At 39.1% G+C, this 19,749-nt stretch overlaps 1 protein-coding gene across 2 annotated transcripts in view; it reads left to right on the forward strand.

The window, feature by feature from the left end:
• asic2 (acid-sensing (proton-gated) ion channel 2) overlaps nt 1-19,749 on the forward strand; it is a 222,208-nt gene that overhangs the window by 193,171 nt on the left and 9,288 nt on the right. For both annotated transcript variants that reach the window (XM_036552580.1, XM_036552579.1), the window contains exons 3-4: nt 12,119-12,246; nt 19,020-19,170. In XM_036552580.1, coding sequence (XP_036408473.1) covers nt 12,119-12,246; nt 19,020-19,170 — 279 coding nt within the window. The remainder of the gene's footprint in view (nt 1-12,118; nt 12,247-19,019; nt 19,171-19,749) is intronic.

Consider the following 19,749-nt stretch of genomic DNA (forward strand, 5'->3'; position numbering starts at 1 on the left):
GTATATAATGTGATGATAGAAAAATGTCTGTTGTTCCATATTATGCTCTATCGTTTATTTCGTTGTGTCGCAAATCAGGCAATATTTTTTTTCATTTGGAAGATGCTTTGCGTTCTTCCACACAGCACAGATGCAGGCAGGAAATTTGCATGAAGGCAACACAAACATGGAGGAGAGTGAACGTGACACAGAACTATAGTTGAAAAGTGTTTTCTATTTACCTTTTTATGTTTTATACATTATTTTATATTTTGTTACATTCTTAACCCTTTTGCACGTAACTTATTTTTATGCTATGTAGCATGCATGTTAAGTTACATGGTTTGTCATGTTTTCATTAGCATTATTAAGCTTCTCAAAGTTTTCAGTTAGCATTTGCTATTTTTTTTTTTTACGTTAAATCACTGTTTCCTCAAAGCTAAAATTAGCTAGAATTTTTCCAATCTAGTGTTTTAATCGCACCAGTTTTAGCATACATGCTAAATGATGTGACTGTACACGCGAAAGGGTTAATTGAAAATTTGCACAAAGGTTCTAAATAAAAGGAGAAAAATAATCAAATATGAGTAAGTACCTTTTATTTGTCAAGTATATGATTCAAAATGTAATAAGAAATAGGCCATTCCATGTGGTCATTTTACATAAACTATTTACTCATTGAACTTACAGGAAACGTGCTATATCGTGATATTTATCATTTTCGGGATATGAGATTTTGGTCATATCACACAGCCCTACAGTGATATATTTAGAAACCGATCAGACGTTTATGCTTGAGTGGGCGCACTTATGCTAAGGAGATTGTGCCTACCAACCTCACCATCACAACAAGCAGGTAGCCTTTAGCAGGTTTTTAGTGACTGTGGATGTTTACTCTTGATTGTACCCCTGAGACTTTTGAGGAGATGACATTTAACAACCTGGCCATTAAGACATTGAGATCCCCATAGCAATGTTACATCTTAGAAGTATTTCAGCTCTATGGAAAGTTACTGTTGAATGTTCCCCTAATAATGTCAAGGAGATAACATCTTTCTTAGGAGAATGAGGAGGTAGCATCTAGCAGTACACTTAAAAAAACATTCATTTATGGCTGGAGACTGAAAGTGCTTTTGAAACCAGTGGTGAGATGAAAGGTAGTTTTGAGACTGGGAGAGACATGAGCAGTCACAGAGGTATGATGAGTCTGCTTTGTAGGGTCTCACCAATAATACATGAAAACAGTGTGAGTAGATCAAAGGTTGGAAAATTAATACTGCTTGCAAGGTTTATAAAGCCAAAATAACTACAAGATGTAAAACAACATTGTAAGGTGCAAGGGGGATAATGCTTCAGTGGTGTTAACATTGTAATGTTTTGTGTAGGGTAACATGGAGTGGATAGTAAAGGGATGATTTAATGAAATGTCAGGCCAAATCAGGATTAGAGTCCTGTCTACACTGAGTGATAACAGATTTACTTTGTGCTTTTGGAAAGAGATGCAACCAAAGGAGTTAAAACCCATGTCCACAAAGTGATGTACATGATAGGTTTTCCAGAGGAAAAGAGGAAAAACAAGAAACCCAGTGACTTGGGGGGAAAAAACTGAAAAATTAAAGTACCCAGCAGTTCACTATATTTACATTTACATTTATTCTTTTGACAGATGCTTTTATCCAAAATGACTTACAAGTAGAGAACAATGCAAGCAAAAAAAAAATAAATAAAAACACATAAAGAGTCACTACATACAGTATATTCAACATTAGTAATAACAGGGAAATGACAATGAAAGTGAGCAGGTGAAATGGTGGCAGACATACAACCCACATTCACAGACAAATGAGTGGCATTTGAGCAGGCTGAACAATTGTTGATACTATCTACAGCTGTAAGAGAAGATAATGATGTTTGCCATGCAGACGCCCACAAGAACAGCAGAGGTGACCACCAGATAGATCCTGAATAGTGTAGAGGATGCAGCACTCGTGAAAACAAAAAAGAAAATTTGATAGAATTAAGCATATAAACAGGGGCATGGTTGCCTGAGTATAAAGATATACATTTTTATACCTGTAGAGACAGACAGGTTTGACAGGTGGGATAATAACAACACTTGAATTGTTTACTTATAATTCTCCACCTTACCTCCATCCCCATGCACAAGAGGTAACGTGCCTAGGAGGCAGAACAACCTATGGATGTTTGTAACAGTGTGGTCAACAGAAATGACAGACGCTTCACTTCTTGCAGAAATAGGGCTGTCCGTGTGGGTTTAATTTATTGTCTTGTTTCCAAACATTGAGTATGGTGTATTTTAGTTAAATCTGGTTCACGTCCTCCCAAGCATAAACACGCTGACCCAACGGTTTTCACACTGTATTTGTAACTGTTGTAAAAAAAATACATCCCTGAAAGCCTGGCAGCTCGTTGATATCGTTCTCCCACATTTTCCTTGTAGATATGGCCAGGAGAAACAATCATCTCTGTTAGGCTTTGAGGCTTTAAATCTGGATTCCTCGAACAAAAGCGCCGAGGAGCCCAACGCACAGCGGCCCTGCATATCTGTTCTTGGCCGCGCATTCATCTCTCCACTCGGATTAATTAACGGCTAAATGCTGACTCTCTGCAAACACTGACTCCGTACCCTATAAATCTGGCTCTTGGCCCCGTAACAATAGCACAGAGAATTCATCCCAGTGCTACTCCTATGAGGGTAATGGCGAATAGTCAATTAAACGAAGAAACTGCATTATGAGTGAAAGTAAGACTAAACAAGAGTCATTAAATGCAACTAGACCAAAGTTCTGACATGGCTGTCTTGCACCTTTCTGCTTTATTGACTGTAGTTCACTGTAGAAGACGTGGACTCACCACTAGGCAGGTCCATTTACTAAAAACTCCCTAAACCTTCTCTCAAGTAGTCTAACAAATGAATGAATTCATGTAGACTGCTCTGATTAACCTGCTGTAATAGGTCCGTATAAGTCTTTGCTTTGGATTGATATTAGTTGTTAACCAGTTGTCTGACCACTTAGTTGTTAATGTTACAAATCGTATTAGCTGTGCACCCACTGTGCACCCAATGCCAAATAGCACCAAGAAATTACCAGTTATAGCTTCCCCGATAATACATATTAACCAAGCAACACTATAATTAAACTTGCTAGTTACAATATGCTTGATAATTTTTGTGATCCCATGACTTTTGGGCCTGTCAATAACACGATAATAATGGAAGTATAATTAGAACACATTGCTGAACATAGAAATGGTGGCTGTATGGAATATATCCATATGCTGGCACTGGTGGTTAGTACAGTAGGGAAATTAAATGGACTTCACAGTACCATTCAAAATAAAATTGTATTTATAAAGATGGTCCTACCAAAGGACACACTTGTGACACTGTTTAAATCCATGCCAAAAGTCATCGACTAATGTTGACTATAATTTACTTTACTTATGTGTATAAACTGAAATAGAGTGTGCTTTCATTTTCAACTTTATATAGCTGAGAAGCTATCAAACAGATTTTATTGGAACTTGCCAGGAAAATTCTTCTCAGAAGCAGACCCAATATACACAGTTTGGTCTGAAATGATATTAAAATGGCTGAGAGATACCTCTGAAAATTGGATTTAACACTGAAGTGTGGTACACGTAACCATATGAAGTTGTTTGCTTCCGCAACAGTCTGTCAGGGGTCTGCCGTCCTGTGTCTGGAAAGCCAATACCCAGTTTATCTTATTGCTTGTCCATATTCACAGACAGGGGACATCTGTTATTTGTTGATCACATAAGCAAGTTGGAGGGAAAAACAAGTCCTCCCAATCTGATAGGGTTCTGGCTTTTCCAGAAGGCAGTCAGCTTATGTTCCCAACCTTCTCTTGAGTACTAGTAGTTAACCAGGTACCTCAGAATAGGAATACATCTCTGGGGAGGTTCTTGCCCATATGTTCCTTCTCTCCAGGAGTTTATTGCCCATACTAATTCTTCTATTCTCAAATCTTGTAAGGTAGGTGTTGGGTTTGTATTCCATCCAAGCATCTAAACATCAGTCTCTGGCAACTCCAGTCATTCATGGTGCAACACTTGCAAGTTCCATTAACATCTAATTTTGATAACAGCAAGTGATAGAAGAAAACAAGGAGAAATTGTTGGTTATTTTGCAGTAATTCAGACAAATTAAATACTCAAATGACCTTGACCTTCTCTTCAATTACAAAAAATCCTAATTGTCCAATTACAAAAATTTCCCCCTGTGCTGCTACACACAAAAGAAACATCGCTAATTACCTGTACACCTTAATTAGATGCCATTAGACTTTTCAGTCTTTTCACGTTCATTGAAATACAATAATTAAATAAATGTCCAGAAAGAAAGTAGGAAGCTTTTTTATGCAAATACCTGAATTCAGATCCATTACCTATGGAGCAGTTAGAAATGTGATGGTTCCTGTAGCAAGACAAAAATGTGAAAACATTGGTGAAAAAATACTGTCACATGCTTCTTGGAGTCCCGATGCCCATCCTTATGTTGGATGTGTTTGCTTGAATATTTGAATTTTGAGCTGAGGACCCATCTGGTAGCAATTTGTGAGGTAAGTGAGGCCACCTATCTGAACCAACTTCGCCTTTGAAAAAGTTCATCAGTAAATTACATCAGTAAATTTGGAGTTGTTACAAACTCCAAATTCTGTTGCAATTTGTGCAACTGGTCATCTATTACTTTGCATGGCATCTGTCTCCAAGAAAGTGAGAACACAGAGTGAGACTAGAGACCACATTAATTCAGAAAACCAAAATGTCTGTCAGCTATTGATGGAATGTATAAAAATGGTTCAACTCAGTGCTTGCAAATAATTTTACTGTTCATGGTGTGTGTAAACATCTCATTTAAAAGGTTAAAATTTCAAATATTCACATTATTATTTGGATGTAAAAGTGTTTTTTTAAACAATCTGGAAGTGATTAATACAATCATTCACAGTCGAAAGACTTGCAATAATGTCAACATCCTTTTTCTGCATATTCAGTGTTCTTGCTGACAGCACACCATCAGTGATTAATGTTGTTATTTTTAGGTTATTTATTGCTTAATTAAAGGCATTTATAACTGAGAAGTGATGTGGCCTTATGAATCAAATAGCAATTGTTGATGTGAACTATATTTAATATATCAATGGAGCTGTCTCTTGTACACCTGCATTACGTTTCCTTTACCTTGTAAATGCGCCAGCGTTGTATTTAAGTAGTTACAGATATCTGCTAGGGCGCCTCTGATTCCCATTGACCTTTTCTTTGCATACCATAGTCAGATGTTGGTAGATCCTATCCTATCCTATCCTAACTGAATTAGGACATCAGTGCATTACATTATGTGTGATATACGCACACTGATTTCAGCTATAATTTATGAAAAACTGCATTCCTTGAGATTTTCAAAAATACTAATTGTAACACTGTACACATCTGGCCCTGTTCTTCCCTCTCTATCCCTGGTGTACCCTCTCCACAAATAACCATCAACATCTTTCTTCAGCTCTCAAACTCTTATAAAGCACCATACAAACAAAAACAAGAACATTGCAAATGGTTCAGCAATAGCCTGAAAACCATAGCTGTTTTTAGTGTCACGCTGGAAAAAAAATCCTTTGCCTCTGACTACTTCGATTTCACAGTAGTTTGTTGCTGTTCATTTGATTTAACAATGATAAAAGGCATCTGTAAAACCCTGTATTGATTCAGCCTCAAGTTTTCACCAAGCATATAATACTAACACATTTTACACCATGGCAAGTTTATTTTTTAATCTTTTTTGTTGCTGCTGTTGGTGTTTTATAATCAAGGAGTTTAACTCAGTTCTAATCAAATAGAATGCCTCTTTCAATCCATTTGTCTATGTGAAATCACAGGCGAAAAATGAATCTCCTGGGTTCTGTGTGTGGGGAGGTCAATAGAAGTTTATCTAAAAGTGAAAAGTTGTCCTCTCGGCCTACTGTACTCTCATGCCTGATTGATCAAAGGAGCTGCTGAAACATTCCTACTGTCATGTTATTTTCCACTGTGATGCTACAGTTCTCTTCCAGAATGGCCTGTTGGGATTCCAGATCTAGCTTTGCTATTTGTAAATGCTTCATTATATCCTGTAACATGATTTTGTTTTTATTAACATTTCCATTTACTCTTGGCCAAAAAGTTGTATGTTGCCCAAGCACATTTCCAGTCAGAATACCTAAGCTTGAGGCTGTATTCCTGATTGCGCGGGTTTGTTCGGCAGAACAATGGAAGCGTATCAATAATAAAGTTTCCAGATTTTTTTTTTTTCCCCCATTTCACTTATGCATGCTTGCAACTAAGTCTGGAAAGGACAGAAAATGAACAGCTGGGCACTAGCCTTGATTGATGAGAGGTTTGTTTATTTCCACAATGTATATCATGGTCTGAGATGCATTGTTTCACAGGTTAGAGTGAATTCATTTCCCCCACCTTCCAGATCCCAGAAAGTAAGAAGGCACATTTTTAAATCTGTAGAGACGCGTAATGGAACGACATCTCAAAGTTTTCCACTTAGAGGCCCTGCAGCCAGACAAATATACAACAGAAAAAGTGATGTTATTTCCACTGGATCTTTCAAGAAAGAGCACATTGGTTTTACCTATAAATGTAATCTTTTAATAATTTTGTACTTTGAAACCGGAGAACAGAAATACAGCAAAGGTGCAGCAGGTAAATTAGACTGATGTCCTGGTAGTTTAAGTCTTCAAAAACTGAGATGGAGATTGAGATATTGAAAATGAGATATTTCTGAAGTGAAATTGATTCATTAGAGAGAAAAGAGACAAAAAAGCAAGGAGCATGACCTTCCATTTTAGAGTTTCTTAGCCATTGAAAACCCCCCATCCTCCAGAGTAGGAGTCTGGTTTTCACAATACCTCCATGTATGCTAAATTACAGATGGGGCGATGTTTTGCTTTGGTTTTAATTGTTTGATAACAATTGACTTCAACACCACATGCCGTAATAACCACTTCTGCTTTTTCTCTTTATAAAAAAGTCACAATGTATTGGACATTGCAACATAATATAGGTTGCATTCATTTTAGTTCTATGGTATTTATAGTTCAGCATAACATTGGAAGATTCATTACAGGTACAATGGTAGTAAGTATTGCAACTAAAAGGCATGCTCCAGTCAAAATCAATAATTTGTTGATGCATTCAGCATTGGTGTTTACACAGTCATACCTGCACGCTGGAAAGAGTTAACACACAATGCCGATCGTGTGTTGTTGCACTCAGCTGTCTCTGCATCAGTGCACTTCTTGAATACCTGTGAGTAAGTTTAGCCCTTATCTGACTTTTTGGGATAGTGCCACTGGGGGATAAGGGATTTTCAACTATGCCGCCCTGAAGAAGTAAGGTTCTTGACCAACCAGAATCAGCTCCTTTATTTTGGGTAGGCAGCAAGATTACAGGGTGGATAAACAAAGACAAAATAAAGCCAAGTAACACATGTTTTCACATTCATATTTGTCATAACACATTTTCATTTCATTTCCATCTTTAAAAATGTTCTCAAATTCAAAGAATTTTGATTTCATCGTTGACTTTTTGTGACCTAGTAGTTTATTTTCAAAACTCAACTGTATGTTTTACATTATCCTTACATTGTCCTGATGTTATATAGCTTGTAGCTTGCAGTGCCCTTCACTACATTTCAGTTCAGAATCCTATCTGCATGTATTTATTGACTTGTTTTGTTATTATTGTGACATATATTCAAGTGTATTCATGTACTGTATATACTATACAGAATTGAATGAAGAGAGCAATGTAAGAATTCAGTAAGAACCTGTGCTAATCTGAATTTTGAAAAAATCACCATCAATACAACATTTGATCGAGGTGAAATTTAGCCTGCTACAAGCCCTGCTGTAATGCACTAGGAAATTTTAAGGGGGGGGGGGGGGGGGGCTGAAGTCATTATCTTTGAACAATACATCAACAACTGATTCAGTTTCCTCTCATAACCCGAGAGACCATCATGGTAGTGCTTTTACCTGAGGCTGAGAGGGAATAGAGAAACAGGTTGATGGGAGAGCTACTGGCATATTATTCCCATGAAAGATAGGCATTTCACTTTGATTTTTCCTCTCATCTTTTCATTATAAGATGCTGTCGCTGCTTTGAGACAGCATCCCACATCTCCATTTCAACTTCTTTTGCATTTAGATGGCAATACACCATTAAGATATTTATTTTACCTCTCAAAAGAAGTCATTATGGGGTCCACAGTAATGAATGTGAAATTGCACCGTGATGCACTGAAGCTCTCTTCAGAGGTATTTTGGTAACGATGTCCTCCGTGTAAGATTTTTCCCATAGAAGAAACTTCAAAAGAGTGAATTTCAAATTCTGAGGCAAGTAAGAACGTCTTGAAGTATGCCTTCATCAGTTAACAAATCAGTAGGCATTCAGCTTTACCAGAGATTCCCACAAATCAGGTCTGCTAAAGATCATATCAACTTCAGACTTTTGTGAATCACTGTTAGTAATGCTTTGCATTTTGGATAGTCAAAGTAAATTTCATGAAATACATACGCCAGCATGATTTCTGTACAATTTTGACACCTTCTTTGTCTTACAAATTTTTCCTGGCAAGAACAATGTATGGATGAAGACCTCAAGCAATCCATTGTGCTTATGTTTGCACAAACAATTATGCTATAATTATGCTATGCAAATAATTCAAATAACATTCCATGAGAAATATGCCTTCTTCCATATTATCAGAAAATTATTTTCAATGATAAGCTTTCTCAATCTATTACTTTATTTTATTTGTACTAATTTATTCTGACAGACAAGCAAAACCATCTCAGTTTGAGCTGCCAGTGAGATCACATATTATATTAATGATTATAGTTCAATTGTTTTGATGTCTGATACATTTTCAAACAATACTATAGGCCACCTCTTTCATGCGATCTCCCTTTCCCAATTATGAAACTCTGACTCTCTGCAGACGTGCAGAAGTTTTTGAAAGTCGCAGACATAATTGTATCTCAGATATGAGTTAAATGCCGTCTGTGGCTTCGGTAGCAGGCAGCATCCTTGTCTGATTTTATTCCAGTCATTAAAAGAGGTTGAAAATTGCATAATTATCTTTTAATGCAAAGGGCAAACATAATTTCACGGCTTGTTGTATTTAGGAAGTCAGATGTGTCAGTCACGTATAATTGAAAATTGCTTGGATAACATCTGTAAAGTTATGTAAATTAAAATATGGGAGTTATTTATGACCATGTTGTTTTTTTCTTTGCATTCTGTGGTTTGTCACTCTGTCCTCTCATTTGTTTTCTTATTAGTTATTACCAAGTGAGCTCCAAGCAAGCTGTGGAAATCTGGGGGGGATCAGAGAGGGAGGCCTACTGCATAGATTCAATTCAAACAACAGTGTTAACAAACGAGCCACACTTGCCTAATTAAAGGCATATTTAATACAGGTGTGTGCCTGTAGAGCAGAAGTCTCACTTTTGTCAGCTGACCGTGCGTGCGCAGGCTGGTTCCTGGTTTTTGAAATAAATTATTGGGTTTTTGAACATTTGTTCTTTCTGTTCATTCTTGTGAGAAGTGTTGGCTGACTTCTCCACACCTGAATATGGTAATTACTTTTTTTTGCTGTTGCTGCATGTGCCATTATGTTCAGCTCTTTAGAAATAATCAGGCTTTCACAAGAAAATAGCTCGTCAACTAGTTGAAAAAAAAAGCAGCCTATTGAGGAAAGTAAAATCAGAATGATTACTGTTGTAGGCTAAGCATTGTAGGTACCAACTAACCACAATGCATAATGTAAATGACATTAAACAACCCTGTAACTTAAAAATACACAACACTCCTTACTATGGTTTTGTAGCATTTCATGGATATGTGGTATAAAAGACTATTTTCAGTTCCAGCTCCTTACAAAGAAAATAGTTTGGCAGTTGATTCAGAAGAGCCCTCATCACCATGGCCAAATGTCCTTTCTTAACTGAAAGAGTCATGGAATTTCTCCATATGTCCCCGTTCATGTGACGCACCGAGCCAAGGCAACAGTTATTCTGAGCACACACATTTGGGCAGCTTTCATAAGCAGTCACACACGGGTTGGAAATTACTAACCATTTGTTGAAGCAGCCATCATTAATATTCTCCTGTTCAGATGTGTGGCAACATCAGCTGTGTCAACATTCCACTATGTATCTTCAACTTATCAATTTCACCACCAGTGAGCAGGTGGTATTTTTACCATTTTGATTGCACTTCTGTAAATAACTGTAATTATTTGCAAATGGTAAAAGGGGGGGGGGGGTGGATTTGACATTCTCATCCACCCTGTTAATATCACATAGGGCACAAGAAAACAATGTTTATGAATCTGGAAAAAGCACATCAGAACAGTGTCAGCTCCTATATTATGCAAAATAAGGGTAGATGATGGGGCCTCTCAGAGAAAGTCTTTTTTTCTAGGTATCGATATAACTGCCTTTTTGCTCAGATGAAAATTCTAATTCTAATATGAGTGGAAGGAACTTCTCCGTATAGAAAGGGCTTAGAAAGGTCCAGTTGAAGATGGAACCCAGCATGAAGATAAACCACTCGTTTAAGCTGCTGAGAGATGTGTGAAGGTGCTGTGGGTAGTAGCGGGAGATTAGATAAGACCGTTTCTATTTGATGTCATAAGCACTCTCTGGCTTTACCAACAGCTAGCCAGTTTTACCGTCTGCACGACCTCTCATTTCGGGCAGACGGGGTGAGATTATACCCAGAACAACCAGTTGGGGAGCAGAGAGCGATATCAAGACAGTACCTCAGTCCTCAGGAAGATTAACAGCCCATCCAGTTTGCACACAGAGGACTCATCTTCAGAATTTCCCATCTGGAGTTAACTGTGACAAGCGTCAAGGGTTACATTATTATTGTCATTACAAATCCATCTTGCCAACACCTCCAAATTTACTAACTGATGCTCATAAATATGAAAACGTCAATTAGAAACCTTCCCCTGTCAAGTCAAGGATTGTTAGATTAGGATAAGGATTGTAAATGGAAAATTAATGTTAATTGGATACATTTTGCCATTTAATTGGGTATGTTGGCATTTACTAGTAATACCCATCTTAATGATCTATCATGGGAAAATAGGAGCAGGAAATAAATAATTTTAAAGAATGCACTTGGACAGGAGAATTGAAGAGAAATGCCACTGTCGAATTTTGAAAACAAATGGTGAAGAAAAAGCCAACAGTGCAGCTTTTAATCAGTGCCAGGGACACCTCTCATAAATGAGAATACCCTATGCAGGGCCTGAGGCCAGAGGCTGGGAGAACTCAGTGACATGATCATCTGATCATGGGGCTGCAGGTTAATTGTACATTCCAGTAAGTCTCCTCCACCCAATATTTATTATTAAAGCCTTTTCACCTTTCAAACCTCATGGTATCCCAGCAAATTTCCTTCATGGCTCAGGTGTTTGACTGATGTTCTGTGGGTGATAGGTCTTCACCAGCTTCTCACTATTTTTAACAGAGAATCAGGAAAAGTGCTGGCTGTGGAGAGGATTTGCACAGTCATTGAAGTGGTGGTCAATCACCTCTGTATACAGGGGGGTGGAAAAGGAGGAGGCTCACTGGGGCTTTGGGCTGCTGAGGTTCAGTGTGGAATACAAAAGGCAAATGCGAAGGTTTCATAGCAGAGGTGATTTGTTTCACTTTATGAAAAGCAATTCTCTCATTAGAAAAGGGCTGGTTAACGCATTGCCTACCATGGGTTTGTCTCTGTAAGGTGTTTGCTGTCGCCTTGCCATCGATCAGTTTGTGTGGCGTGTGTGTGTGTGTGTGTGTGAGTGAGTGAGTGAGAGAGAGAGAGAGAGAGAGAGAGAGAGAGAGAGAGAATTCTATTAACAGGATTGTTGAAGCTATGTCATAATCAGAACCTCCTCCATATGATATTCTGTTCTGGCAAATCAGTCAAAATGCCATTAAACCACATCATGCACAATGTGTGACGATGTATGTGATACATGTGTTGCCTTGAAACAGCTTGAAAACAGCATGATTGTGACTGTTTGTCCCGCTGTGTGCTTGCACAGAGGAGACAGCGTTTGAGGCGGGGATCAGAGTTCAGATCCACAGCCAGGCGGAGCCCCCCTTCATTCACGAGCTCGGCTTCGGGGTGGCACCAGGGTTTCAGACGTTCGTCGCCACACAGGAACAGCGGGTACGTGACTGTTTATCCTGACCCCCAGTCTTAATCCTAAAATGGTAACTGCTACGATTGCAGCTGAACAGAACCAGTGTTGCTCTTCACTTATTACCATTTTAGCCATCCAACACTACCACTGCCACAAAGCATTCTTTCTCTTTGTCACCATCTTGCTCATCTTTTTATCTTGTCTCGCCATGGCTTTACATGAACAGTGATGGACAGCACTGTGCTCAGAATGGCCCAATGGCTCAGTTACCAAAGAAAACAGAGGGATTTGGAGTGTAAGTGTGTGTCTGTGGCTGTGCTGCTGCTGCTGCTCCTCGTTCTGAACTCCGTATACCGAATCAAAGCTGCTCTGTAAATATTTGATCTGTAAAGACAGAGGGAGGACTATTGCTTGTTTTGCATCTCAGATGTTATATTTTCTTGTCTCCCAATTCCATTTGTTCAGATCAATTTCACATGCTTTCCCTTGGGAGATTATCTGTGTGAATTAAGTGTCTCTGAGGGAAAGCTTGCAACAGAAATTCTTCTTCTGGCCTCTTTTTCAATGGCAGATTGTGTGTTTAGTCATCTTTTGAAGTTGTGTTGTTGGCAGCGTCTTGTGCCTGTTATCTCTTTTTATGTGCTTAGCAGATTATCCCACTGTACTAATGCCAGCCCTCTTTGCATGTGTTCTGATCTGCCTCCCATTGGCTTTATCAGATGCAGGCTGTTGGCACTCCAATTAGTGTGGTCTGTTGAGAGGGTCACCAATTTAGCACTAAGTATTCAGGCCTCATCTGGTCACAGGTTCAGAGCCTTAATCATCAATCCGCAGAGCCAGGAGTGACCACTGCACACAGCTTTTAATGGGCTGAAATAACATGGAATGACATGTAAATAGGTTTGAGTGTGTGAGTGTGTGCACAAAAGGTGTGTGAACCACGTTTCCTTAAATTCATAAATTCATGCTGTCGGATCTCTCAGGAGCAGCCAGGCGTCCATCCCCTATATGCAGGTGTTTTTGCCTGTTCTTGTTTTGCCTGTCCCACTGTCCCAATGATGGATGAAAGGATACCTTTGACTTCAACAGGGGTACTTGAGAGCTCTTTCGTCCATCTACCAGCCGCTGTAGATCTGATGCTTTTATATTAATGCATCCACTTTTTTTTTTTTTGCTTTTTGCATGCGTGGTTGAGTGTGTGTGAGCAGGTGTGCATTTGGGTATAGGTGTGTCTGTGTCCATGCATGTAACCATGTGCTTGTATGCTCCTGGTCTCTGAAGCAACATGTATCGTTTGAGGTCCACTTAGTAGTAAGATCAAAGAGAAGAAAATACTTACAAATGTTTTGAGCCACCACTGCCATATGTCCAGTTTACTACCATCATGAATCTGCCATTACACTGCTCCTATGTTGCCAAATACTCTAGGGCCCTTAACCCAATTATACAACTAAAACATTCTGCATTGGCCTATAAGACACTCAGAGCTAGTTGCCTACTGATCTATTTATACAGCAATATAAATTTTATTGAAGTAATTTGGCTGAAGTACTTTGCCTAAGGGTACGACAGCAGTGTCCAGCCATAGAACTGAACTGGTGACCTTTGGGTTAAAAACCTTGCTCATTACCACTGCCCTACACATCTGTTTCTTATGATGTGTTTAATAACTGCACCAGTGCATTTTTGTAGTAGAGTGCTTTGCAACAAAATTTTTAAAATATACATGCCCGTGAGAGAAATATTTACATTCACTTTTTTACACATACACCTGGGGGCAGCTTTTCTGATGACAAATGCAAGAAGTCATCAGCGGGGGGGATCTGTTTCAAGTCTGTAAAAGCTGTGCCTTCTAGCCTACTGCCACAGTTGTATATGTTATTTTTAAGCACTATGCTATTCCTCTGTATTGATAATAATATTGTATAGCATCTTACCATGCCCGTGGCTCCGTAAGCTGCTCGCTTATGCTACCTTGTGAGATCTGCTTCTTTAGGGGACACTTTCTTCCTCTTCTCCCAGAGATTAGTCCGCCACAGCTGTTTGCAAGGGGGCTGGGAGGAATGACCTTGTCTTGGCTGACAGATATTGTAGTCAAAGTGGAGAGACATATTTATTTTTACCGCCTGTGTGAGTGAGAGATTGTGCAAGATAAATGACCATAAAACAGCAGCACAAAAAAAAAAAAAAAAAATCTCCAATGTTGCTGGAAATGCAGTCTCACCCATGTGCTATCTGTCTCCATAGGTGGAAAGGTTGGCATTCCTCTCACAGTTCGGTCACCTCCAATGTTTGTCCTGTGGAAATGTTGGCAAGTTATTTTGTCTGACACCCTGCAGAGGAATCAATCCATCGTTTAATCAAAATCAGCCAATTAATTTTTTGAATCGTATTGTGCATTGAATCACCAATGTGTGCAGTGGTTTGTTTAAAACAATCAACACCGGCAAAGAAAGGCAGAGACAAAGCACCGACTGAAAAGCAAACAAACTCGCAGAAAGCAGCAATCGGAGACAATGAACGTACAGAGCACAGAGAAGGAAAACAAACACTCTGTAGTCAGAATAAGAAAATCTCTGGAGTCCCAGGGATGGGTATGCTTCCCATTCAGACAGGGAGAGATCAAGGCAGACTTTGTTCTTCTCAGCTGTTAAAACTTGGAATGGCAAGGGCTGTACAGCACTTTAAAATGATCTACATAGTGGAAAGCAAGTTAAATTTAGCATCAGCTAATTACCCCTGCATTGCACTTTTAAATTCTACATCCTTAATACTTCCCACTATGTGAGCTTGAGACAGCAGTCAGCCTCGCCAGTACTGTTCCCACTTAAGAAACTGTCCAAACATTGTTTTCAAATAATAGTGTTCAGCTTAGAAAGTTATTAATTCAATTTTTATCTTCAGACACAAGGCACCACTTATAACTAAAATAATGAGGGCAGCTGAATCATGCTGCCATCCTCATGTTTCTTTGTTTCCTCTTAAAACGTTCATTCTTCATAGTTATCTGAGAGTATGGACCCTGTGGTAGATTTATCATACAGCTCTTTTGTAGCCACTGAAGAGGCAGAATTGTGGCACTCCTGGTATTTGCAGCCATTGTCATTACTAAGACATATTTCATTAAATTATTGTACTAATAATTATAATGACTTGTCACAGACAGGAAGTTACATTATCCCTAACCCTAACTGCGATTCCATCACACACCTCTTTTGAGGTAAGAAAAAGAATTCCATTCTGGAGTAAGCGATAAAATGAGAAGAGAGGAAAAAAAAAAAAAAAAAAACAGAATTTGTCTACTTGATAGCAATGTATCCTGCCACACAGGTGATGCAGAAATGAAATATGAAATGAGATAGCAAAGAGAGTTAATTCAGCTGGAAGTACAAGATGAACTTCAGGTGAACTTTCTAAAGAAGGTATCGAGACGTATGGAGGCGTGTAAAACAGAGAATTGCTCTTAATGATGAAACTGGAGGGAGAACTGACGGGGTGGATTGAGAAATCCGTGTGTGAGGAGCAGATTATGGAGATGGAGGTCATCAACATCCCTGTATAAATATAGTAGAGGAGGTCATCTTGCCGCTTCACAAAATTTTACACTGCAATAATAGTATGCGCTGCCGTATACACCCCTGTAATAAAGCACTGTATGTCACACGTCCAAACTGTTATTAATAACCAATGCCAGACAGCTTATAAATACATGTACCACTGAGACATGCATCCAAGTGTTTTACAATCTCATGTTCCAGCTGTGCTTCCATTAGGCCATCTGATGCATGTAAATAATGTAAAGGGTCTTTTCACGCAAGGGGACACCGATGATGGTCCATTGTAATATGATCAATGAAGGGGGGGTTTCTTTCCTGCATACATTTTTGGCATTGGCTTTATTAATGTATGTCTTCAATCAAACTTAATGGTATGTGAATCTAGAGCAAAAACAAACTGGGAAAACGTTTACGAGGAACGCAGTGAGAGGAATGATCAATAAGGTCTGCAGATCCCCATTTACCATATGCTTAAGTAACAGCAGGCACTGGACAGTGACAACTTCCACACCTCAGAAATGTTAGCACCCGCTTTACGGACCTCTTGAAATAGTTGCACAATGACACCTTCTGCAATAAGTGCCTGGTGTGGTGAGTCATCGCAAGTACTGCTAAAAAGCTTAGATGTTTATAGAAATTCATAACAATGATCAGAATGTTGTGTGTGTGACCCAGAAAAAGGCTGATTGCTAACCAGCAAATAGCTAAAATTCCTGCCTTTTCCCTCAACACAAACAGAACGCAGCTCTTCATCTTTAGAAATAGGGAACTTTGAATCCATTAAGTACACCATTGAATTTACTGGATACAATGTTAAGTGTTAAGAGCATTGTTGGTTGGAAATTGTACTGCCCCTGAAGAACAGAAACTGATGGAATGCAATAGTCAAACCGCCATCATTCAACCGTTGAATAATATTGCTAGATGCACATATTGATATCTACAAATCTTTATTTTTAACTTTTATTTTAATGAGATATCTTCATTTTAATATCTTAATATCTTAATATATCTTAATATGCTTTAGACACAAGAAGTAGACAGCCAAAGATGCTGACAATCTGAAGCTTAATCTGTGCCCTTGGTGTTGATTGACAAACCTTTGTCCTTGGAAAAGTTTTATCCTATTGCCTGCCCATGTGTTTTGATTTTTGAAATTGGTTGGTATGTTATATAGTACAAAACTTCCCTTCAGGTGTAAGATTGTAATATCTGCTTTTGACTTACTTTAATTGGAGCTCATTCTCCAAAATGTCAACAGTTGAAAATGTTGCCTAGTAAGTACTTCTAGCTGAATAAACACACATGGAAAAAAACTGAGAGCTGTATTACTTGCTGCATCAGCTTGAGCAGTTCCTCCTACAAGACCTGTGTTCCCAAGATGGTTATCATCCAAGATCAGTTTATTCATGTTACATTGCATTACATTATTGGCATTTAGCGGGCACTCTTATCCAGAGCAGCTTACACAGGTTACATTTGTTTTTACGTGTTGTCCATTTATACACCTGGATATTGAGGCAATTGTGGGTTAAGTACCTTGCCCAGGGATACAACAGCAGTTGCCCAGCTGGGAATCAAACCAGCAACCTTTTGGTTACTAGTCCTGCTCCTTACCACTGCTAGACTTCTTCAGATTACTTCTGGATAACCTGTGAACTATATATAAATAGTACATGCTACAATGCAGCATACAATGCTAATAGTTCAAGCAAACTGCTTCTCTGCCAGTAACTTCTGTTGCCACAACCAACATTTGCTCTAGTGAGACTATATACTTTCAGACCTTTGTTTAGTTGGCCAATGTCTCTGGATCAGTCTGCCAGGTAGTGTGTAGGGGTTTTGTCCCATGCCACTTCCCTCAGACACGGATCAATTACCTTTGTCTGTTTATCTTGCAAAGTGGCCTACCCCATGTGCACACAGATACCTGACATTCACAATGTCTACAGCTGTCAGTTACTTAACTGCAATAATCCCAGTATCGGGGTTCGATGTTTGTTCCACTAGGTACAGAGATTGCCGCATATCACAAGTGTATAAATTGAGATGAATTGTATAAAAGAGTATAACTCTGTTGAGGTGATAAATATAAAACACATTCACCTCTGATAGTTGTTATAGGTTTACTCTTAGGCAATGTAGGATTCATCTGTACCCTGCTTACAGCGCTAGATCGGATCATCAGTTATCACCTGAAAGACTGGGACTCTTACTTCAAAGACAAAGTTTTTTTTCCACAGATGCAGCATTGAAGAGAGTCACTGAGCTACAGTGTGCAGTCATGTATCTGAGAATGCTATTTTGCTGTCTGTATTATTCTCTGAAATTGAAGTACCCAGCCTACACATCTCAATGAGTTATGTGTCAGCCTTTATCACATTTATTCATTTTAGCTGGAGATATCCTTGGAGCTGGCACTGGCCATCTCCATAGGATTAGCATGTATGACGAACATGATCTCCCTAGGTTGACTTCCTAGATTGTAATTCTTAGCAATTTCCTTTTATTTATCAAATTCCAAACTCTGCTCTAATATTTTACTTTTGATTTTTTTAATGTTGTCTTATTCTTCCGTTTCTGTCTGGTTTCAGATATTTCATCATGTTTTGCAGGAAAACTGCTTCCCATTGTGCTCCACAATACATGCTGCTAACTTCAGCAGTAGGGTTGTTTCTTTAGAGTGACCATCTAATTATATGCTTTACATAGCTAGCCTTGGTTTACTGGTTCTTAATTTCATTCTGACTGTGACTGCATTAACTGCTTAATGATGTTACACTAGATCATAACTCCTCCTGTGAAAACATGGAGCTGTATAAATGAGTGTCTCCCAAACCCACTTTCAATCTAATAGCAATCCTTTTCATGCTTAATTCTGAATAAGTAAATTAAGCAATGATTCACTTTTTTTTACAAAACTGTGCCAAACTCATAATGTTGCACAAACAGCAACAAAATAAATTAATCAGAATTGTTGTTGTAATATTGTTGCACATGAATTACTTGTTTAACTTTGTTTTGTGGACACAGCTGTGCAGAGGCTAAAGCACACTGCAGTTAGACTGAATGTGGGCTTTACTCAGCCAGGTCTTTGGCTTTCTGCTGCTTACAAATTACAAGAAGCTGTAGTGCAAATTCACAGCGTTGTGTTGAGGTTTCTTTTTTTTTAATGTGAGACAGATCTTCACTTTTTTCAGAGATGTGAAGCCTGTTGAAAATGTGCCTCCGTGTCTGTGCAGCTCACCTACCTGCCCCCGCCCTGGGGGGAGTGCCAGTCGAAGGCTCCAGACTCGGGCTTCTTCCAGGTGTACAGCGTCACAGCCTGCCGCATCGACTGCGAGACGCGCTACATTGTGGAAAACTGCAACTGCAGGATGGTGCATATGCCAGGTGACAGGGGCATGGCTATTTGTCTGACCTTTGCTCCCTCTTCTCCTCTCCTGCCCTCTTTCATTTGTTCCATAGTGCTTCATGGCTCATCTTTAATTTGTTGTATTTTCCCTCACAGTGTTTCATCCATTTCTTTGTCTCACTCTCACGCACGCACGCACGGACGGATGCGCACACACACACACACACACACACACACACACACACACACACACACACACACACACACACACACGCACGGACGCGCACACGCAGTCTGTCTCTTATTTGTTCACTGTCATCATCTCCGAAGAAATCACATTGACAGCGTTCGTAATATGTTTGAAGCCAGAAAGAAGTACCAGAGGTCAGTGCTATTGATTTGCTTGCCTTTTGTCAAACTCAGCCAGTGTCTAGACCAGTCAAGACAGAAACAGATTGGTGAGGTGGCTTGTAGGATTACTGTCAAACCCAGAATGTCTTTATATCCATGCAATTCACTCAATCCCTGTCTCTTGGTGTTCCTCCTTACCCTCTTCATCCTTCATGCATTCCTTCTAAAGAAAAGACTGAGGTAATAACAGCCTTGTACCAGTACTG

The sequence above is a fragment of the Megalops cyprinoides genome, chromosome 19 (assembly GCF_013368585.1).
Source record: "Megalops cyprinoides isolate fMegCyp1 chromosome 19, fMegCyp1.pri, whole genome shotgun sequence".
NCBI classification, from domain to species: Eukaryota; Metazoa; Chordata; class Actinopteri; order Elopiformes; family Megalopidae; genus Megalops; species Megalops cyprinoides.